Source organism: Beta vulgaris, chromosome 4, assembly GCF_026745355.1.
Source record: "Beta vulgaris subsp. vulgaris cultivar EL10 chromosome 4, EL10.2, whole genome shotgun sequence".
Taxonomy (NCBI): domain Eukaryota; kingdom Viridiplantae; phylum Streptophyta; class Magnoliopsida; order Caryophyllales; family Amaranthaceae; genus Beta; species Beta vulgaris.
In genome coordinates, this window is record NC_079205.1 from 62,036,193 (window position 1) to 62,044,119 (window position 7,927).

At 36.2% G+C, this 7,927-nt stretch overlaps 1 protein-coding gene across 1 annotated transcript; it reads left to right on the forward strand.

Annotated features, from left to right (window-relative positions):
• Positions 1-2,686: 2,686 nt before the first annotated feature.
• LOC104890088 (nonsense-mediated mRNA decay factor SMG7) lies at positions 2,687-7,921 on the forward strand. Its single transcript, XM_010675457.4, has 6 exons — positions 2,687-2,853; positions 4,003-4,107; positions 4,363-4,959; positions 5,090-5,212; positions 5,746-5,879; positions 5,953-7,921. The coding sequence occupies exons 2-6, from the start codon at positions 4,039-4,041 to the stop codon at positions 7,829-7,831; spliced, it is 2,802 nt and encodes a 933-aa protein (XP_010673759.2). The 5' UTR covers positions 2,687-2,853; positions 4,003-4,038; the 3' UTR covers positions 7,832-7,921.
• Positions 7,922-7,927: the final 6 nt, after the last annotated feature.

A 7,927-nucleotide genomic window follows, 5' to 3' on the forward strand; every position in this document is an offset into this window, starting at 1 on the left:
TCGTTTGGTTAGGTCATTTCATCTTCATCACTTCTTGTGATAAATGACATGCTATGTGAATCACATAGAAGGGATATTTCTTTTTGGTGACGTTTAACACATTCGACCGCAAAATGGGGAGCTTCAGTGCGCCAATGGCCCAGTGGTGTGCATCTCATATTCTCATCCAAGATCCACTCCTTAAAGAGAAGGTTGACTCTTGACTGTCAACAATTATGGTCAACGGAACGATTGACTTTTGTCATCATATTAAAAATTCAAGAAGTTTTTTTTATTTAGACTTTTTTTTTTTAATAATATTAAGTGAATGAATGTCATATAACCTAGTTGGTAAAGTCTTGTGAGAGTGGTGCTCAAAACTTGGGATCAAATCTCGTCTATATTATTGGCGCTTAACACTAAAAAAAATTGTACTATTAAATGAAATGATGTATCGTTATGCTTTATAAATATTGTTGAAGTCCAATCTTTTGATCAGATAATGTAAGTATGCTTTTTTCTTAATGTATGTGTGTTCCTAAAGGGATCATTTACATTGCCCTCAGCTATTCTTATAGTAAGTCTGAAATTTTGATCCAATTTGAACTTGGATCTACCCTAGGTTGATCATTGATATTCTTAATGATTTTTGGATATTGAAACTTACTACATCATTGCGCTTAATCGCTCTCAAACACAAAAATACTTCCTCCCTGTTACCCCCTCTTCCTTCTCTTGGGACACGATAAGGTTTTGTGTTATTTATTAACAACTGGTCAAAGCTTAAAATCTGACTATTTAAATACTTAGAGATTTAAAAGCTAGATGTGTCGACCTACCTGATTAAAAAAAACTTATTAAACTCAAATAAACTACATCCCAATCGTTGAACTTGTTTTACATATGTAAATTGCCACATAGTTTTGTCTTCGTAACAAAACAAATGCATGACTATCCAAAAAAAACTAGATACGAAAATTAAAAAGTTTTCACACAAGATGCTTAACATAAGATGCTTCAATTAGACTTAATTACCACCCATCCAAGCTATAATCTTTTAAGAATCATATCCAAAAACTACTAAATTGATTGCCTTTTATAGCAAAACAAATAAAAAGGTTCTTGTAGAAATTAGAAATAAAGGGAAAAAAAGAATGAACAAAGAAAAGAATATACCTTATTATAGAGTCAGAAATATAAGGCGGTGAGCCAATGTTTACTTAGAATGGAGAAACAAACAAAATAATACCAAGATCAGCTTCCTCAAATTGAAAAAAGAAGATGGGAACACAAGTTGTATAACCAATTAAAATTAACCAACAACATTTCTTCTAGGATAATATGGAAAAATATAACTAAATTCAATTTTTTTTGTAGGAAGCTTTTATGAGTTGTTATAATAAAACTTAAGGGTGAAAGTTCGGTGTGCGGTTTGGATTAGGGCCTAATCCAATCCGATTCGAATAAAATTTGGATTTCAAATTTTCAATCCGAATCCAAACCAATTAGGTTTTGAATCCGATCCAATCCAATCCGAATCTTCATACTCTAGATTGGATCCGATCCAAAAATCCGATTTTTTTAAAACTCTAGTTTTTTGATGAAATGAATTAAACACAACAATAACTTTGTAGATTTAGGAAATGAGGAATTAAGTGCACTTAGTGTTTTAGGGGAAGGGTTGAAGTGCTATGTGTATTGGGCTATGGAGTAGGTTTTTTTTTATAAAAAAATTTAGATATATAATACAAGGCATATTACTATTTGGTTATATTGGATTTTTGGATCTGATTACCCTCCATCCAATCCGATTCGAAAATCCAATTTTTCGAAAAATCTCAATCCGAATCCAATCCGAACACAGTTTAAATCCGATCCGAATTACTAATTCGGATTGGATTAGATTGGATTTTGGATTTTATCCGAATAACTTTCACCCCTAATAAAACTGTACCCACTACAATTACTTAATCTCAATTGTTCATTTTTAGTTGATTTCGTTCACATTTAACATATTTGAAAAAAATTACTGAAAGTCAGGTGAATTATTAATTGTGAATATATTAATGTATAACTGTTAGTTTAGTTTAATTATAAAAGTAACTTAAATAAATGGTATTGATTTTAGATTAATAATGAATGGTCTAAATCAGACAAGTTATCCTGACTTTTATTATAGCTATTGTAAAATTATCCTTTTTTCTATTATAATTAGTTACTAGGTCCGGACAACATCTCGAGCTATTAACATTTCATGTTTAAAAAACTCTAGCTAATGTTGCATAGTTCAATTGTTCGAACTTTATTGCATGTAAACTTAATTAAAAATACTTTTTAATAGATTTGTTAGAGCTGATCAACTCCAGTTCCGACCCGATTTTTGGGCCGGTTTGGGCAGATATTTTGGCCCGGGCTTTCAGCAAGCCAAAAATGACAGTTTATTTTTTGATCCGGTCCGATTTTGGCCCGACATAGTGGACTTTGGGCACAAAAATTGGCACGGTCGGTCCAACGGATAATTTTTTTATGTGCGATCTAGCCTGATCCATGATCACCTCTAATATTTATATAAATTTATTTTAATTTTTTGAATAAACTAAATGATAATATACCATAATTTTAGACGAGATTCGAACTTAGGTTTTCAATTCCTTTTCTTTTTCGTATTCGTGTAATTGTGTTTTATGACATAACGTGGTATATCCCTTCTCTTTAGCCCTCAAAACCATTAGCATTGGTCATCAATTTCCCCAAAATCTCTCTCTATTCTCTAACGCTCAACATTGAGTTTGACCCACCAACGCCCAAATTCCAATCTCTTTCTCTCTCTACTTCACCTTCCTTTTTCTGTCACCTAGTCTTCCTCCTTAGGGGGTTAGTAATTCTACTCTTTTTCTTCAATTTATTGCTTCTTTATTTTCTAATTCTGCAATTATTTTATGCTTTTTTTAATTAAAGTTTGGGTTTTTATTGACATTTTGGCTTATTATTGTTCTTTTTCTCTTTGTGTACTGTAGTTCTTTTCTGGGTACATTTACTAATTTTGTTCTATTTACCCTAAATTTTGGGTCTTTTTTTAATCCGTTTGTGTTTTTGGATTGAACCCTTTTCTGGGTTTAATGGATTATTTTGTGGGTTTTATCTATTTGAAGAGGGGGTTGATTTTGCGTTGAAATTAATTATTGATTGATCGGTGCCCTTATTATATGTCTAAGACTCGAGTTTAATATCTAGTTTGTTTCTGGGTTTTTGTTGTAAAGTTGTAAAATTAGTTAGTATCATCAAGGTAAATTTTTTGAGGTTGGTTATTTAGTTCTAGGTGTTTTTTTTATTGTTGTAATCTGGGATTCTATATGCTGTTGCATGTGGGATTAAACTTTAACTTAGGGTTGTGGTATGAGCATGAACTTATGATCATGTAATAGAAGTATGATGCATTCTGGGTGCATAAAAAGTTGTAGGGTTTAGTGGATTGTGGGTCTTGAAGATGGATCATGAAGGATTGAATTGATTTCGATTGAATATGATGGTGATTCGATTGCAGTTTTGCTGGACGGTTAATTGTTAGTAATTGTGAGTCTGAACTGAAGACCCTGTTTCTAGGGTTCTCCAAAAAGTGTTCAAAAAGTAGGATATTGATGATTTTAATACTTGTGGAAGTTTGAAAAGTTAGTTTATGTTATTATTGTGATAAGAGTTTGGGAAGATGCTTACTGTATGTAGGATTTTTCTTCAACTCAAGCTGGGTATATATAAGAAAAAATATATGGTGAATGCAGCTAGTTTAATAGGGTCCTTTTCGATGTCTTAATAAATCAATGTTCAATAGCTTCACATATTAAAAAGCGCTTTGTGTTTCGTGAGCTACCATTTAGGGCGCCAGATATCAGCTCTACTGGCATTGAGTTCGATTGTTTGTTGTGTAAGGTTCAACGCCCCCCCCCCTCCCCGCGCCACCCCTCCTAATTCTTTATTGAGTTGTTTATGACCTCTTTTTTTTCTTCTTCTAATATTCATGATCAGGGTTGATGTTGAGTGAAAACCAGATATTTGTTATTGATGATTGTTCAGATGGAAAAGACACCTAATTCAAAATCAAAGGACCGTGCTCAACTTCTGTACAACAAGGTAGTTTGTTTTATCTTTTCCTGTACCACATCTTGCGGATTTTGTGTTAGGTATGAGAATATGCTTCAGTCTCTTATTATTTAGTGTTAATTATGGTCATGGAGCTTAATATTGTGCAAGTATTTCGATTGCTGGCATCCTTATTTTGTCTTTTTATGCTTTTATAATAGGATATGAAATTATATGTTAGAGGGGTTTCACAATGTTGTTTTACATTATATTTCCTCGTGGAATAAGAAAATTTATTTCTTGTAGAACATTGAGTTGGAAAAGAAGCGACAGAAATCACTCCAGGCTAAGATTCCATCTGATCCTAATGCTTGGTATCAGATACGGGAAAACTATGAGGCAATAATACTTGAAGATTATGCTTTTTCTGAACAATATAATGTTGAATTTGCCCTATGGCAAGTTCATTACAAAAGAATTGAGGAGTTTAGAGCACACTTCAGTGCCGCTCAACGGTCGTCTGCTACTAATAGTGGGAGAGCTCCTCTACAACCAGACAGAATAACAAAAATACGTGTTCAGTTTAAGGCCTTCCTATCTGAGGCTACTGGGTTTTATCATGACCTCATTCTGAAAATTAGATCCAAGTATGGTCTTCCTCTGGGGCATTTTACTGAAGATTCAGACAATGGGGCTGTTATGGGAACCGACACTGCCAAATCATCTGATGTGAAGAAAGCGTTAGTATCCTGTCATCGCTGTCTCATATATCTAGGTGACCTTGCTCGTTACAAAGGCTTGTATGGGGAGGGTGAATCTAGAGCTCGTGAGTTTTCTGCAGCTTCAAGTTACTATATACAAGCTGCATCTCTTTGGCCATCCAATGGGAATCCACACCACCAGGTTTGTTGTCTTACTTAACCTTTTGGCTTATATTGCTCTTATCTTTTTGAAGGATATCTTGCTTAGGATTGTATAGATTTTGGCATGATATATTATTTCGCTGATCAATCGAATTACCTTGTTTTGTTAGCTTGCAATAATGTCTACTTACTCAACCGATGAACTGGTGGCTGTGTACCGGTATTTTAGAAGTTTGGCTGCAGAGATCCCCTTTCCAACGGCAAAAGATAATCTGGTTACCGCTTTTGAAAAGGTACAGTATCTTGCATCTAATTGAATGTTTCTCTCCCATTAGCTGAAGATATTACATAAGACATCAGTGGTTTGTTGCTCTTTGGAAGAATTGGGTCACTTATGTTACGTTCTACATTTAAACACATTGCTTTGTTGGGGTTCTCAGTGATGACTGTAGCTTAGTGTGTTTTAGCATGTGGTCTAGCTTGAGGGAGGAGGACGTGAGGCTGTTGTGTGAGTGGTTCTTTTCTCTGACTCTGTGCCTTACATGTATTTGTGTGGACTGTGGAGATAAGGTTTCTCACTAGGATGTTTGTATAAAAACTGTAGACAAGTATTTTCCTGCATAGATATTGCTATCGGTACTTTAGATTGGTGTATCTTGATTGAGCTCTTAAAAGGCCTTTCAAGGTGTTTTCATGTTCTGCAATGTCCTCATGCCTGATTTATAAGTTTTAATTTACACCAAGTACTTTAGAAGTAAGTGTTTGATTTGTAAACATGATTTTATAGTTTCAATGTTTTCTGTATGCTTTTTTGGAATTATTACAGAATCGTCAGAGCTATACACAGCTGATTGAGACAACAAAGAATTCTGGTGACAGAGAAATCAGTATTAAGGAGAAATATAAAGAATTCTGTACTCAATTTGTCCGGCTACATGGCATTCTGTTCACTCGGACAAGGTACTTACCTATGCATTTAAAAGGTTGCGCAAGCGTTCATTCAAGTATCTAAATATTTTCTTGCTTTTTGCAGCCAGGAAATGTTTGCCACTGTTCTTTCTTCTGTAAAAGGAACTTTTCAGGAGCTTCTTTCTTCTGGACCAGAAGAAGAGTTGAATTTTGGCAGAGATGGGATGGAAAATGGACTTGCCATTTTGAGGGTTGTTGCTATCCTCATATATACAATTTATAATGCGAGTAAGAAGAACGAAGATCACTCTTATGCTGAAATCTTACAGCACAATGTTCTATGTGAGAATGCTCGTGCTCTGACTTTTGAGCTTATGAGTCTTATTGTCGAGAGATCTGCACAACTCCATGATCCTTCGTCTAGTTTCCTTCTACCTGGCATTCTGGTATTTCTCGAGTGGTTGGCGTGTTGTCCAGATTTTGCATCTTCTACCACCAATGAGAAAAAACCAACCGCTTCTAAATCATCATTCTGGAAGCATTGTATAGCTTTGCTTAATAAGCTCCTGTCCAGTCGTCTGGTTGCAGTTGACGATGATGAAGATGAAGCTTGCTTTACCAACATGACCAGGTATGAAGGGGAGGCTGAAAGTCGACTTGCTCTGTCGGAGGATTTTGAGTTGAGAGGTTTTTTGCCCCTTCTTCCTGCACAAAGTATTTTAGATTTTTCAAGGAAGCAGTCAATTACTGTTGGTGGGAACAGTAAGGAAAAACGAACTCGAGTCAAAAGAATCATTGCTGCAGGCAAAGCCTTATCAAGTTTAGCCATGGTTGATCACAAGTCTGTCTCCTTTGATTCAAAGGTGAAACAATTTGTTATTGGAGTTCAAGTGTCTGAAAATATCATGCCAAGCTCCAATTCGGGGCCAGCTGAATCACCTTCAACTGAGCAGGAGGTTAGTACAATGTCGTATGTTAATTCTATGTCAATGAGAGAAAACCTTCAGCTGTCATTTCAAGGAGATGATGACGATGAAGAGATTGTTTTCAAGCCAGCACCTGTTGAGAAGCAGATGGATGCCATTGGACCATCATGGATCTTTCCTGAGGATTCAAAGCAGGGTAGGAGTACCCCACCTGCAAACAATGTGCAGTACCAACAGCTTATGTCAGAACGTATCCCGCCATCCGGCAACATTGCTCCACAGCATCATCCAGTGAGGGATTTGCCTACTTCACAATGGCTTGCTGAACAGCAAGCTTCTCTTGCAGATGGCTTAAAAAAATTGAGGTTCGTGGAGAATGGCCATGAGTTAAATTCTGAATTTAAAGGAAGCTTAGGTGTCCACAATGCTGGTTCATTTTTGCCTCCCCAGCCATCTGTCAGTTTTGCGGATGCTGCTATGTACAGTGATTACAGGAGAGCTCCAGAATTTATGAATCCTTCCAAGATGGATTTTGTTGCATTTCCTGAAGTCTCTACTGATAATATGGTTGTAAAGCCTCCATCTCTGCCTTCAGCTGCATTTAGAAGTCAAGGGGGCCGTCCTGTTAGGCATCTTGGGCCTCCGCCTGGTTTTAGCCCAGTTCCTCCAAAACATGTTAGCATGTCGATGTCGAGTGCTGCTGCAACCAATGGGTCTTTAGTAGCTGATGATTACAGTTGGTTAGTTGATCATCACATGCCATCCTCAGGAAGCAGTATAGGGCCAAATCATGCTAATAATAATGTATCACTTGGCAATTCCCAGTTCTTTAGTAATATGAATAGCTCAAATGGAAATACTGGCTTGCCATTCCCTGGAATGCAGTCTTCTGTTCCTCAGTTTCAAGGGGGGAATATGAAAAGCTATTCAGAATATCAGTCTTTCAGAAATATGAACCCTAACCATGGACACAAGTTGCTTGAGCAACAGAATATTGTGACCGGAAATCATCAGTTCAATCCTCAGCCAGAGCAGTACCAAGGACAATCCAACTGGACTGGTCAATATCGTGTGTGAGATTTCAATTTGACGGCGTGTTATTGGTATGGATGGTGAGGGTCATACCTTTGGCTGTGCATCTCGTGCTATTTTTTCCAAGAAGTTGAAGTTACG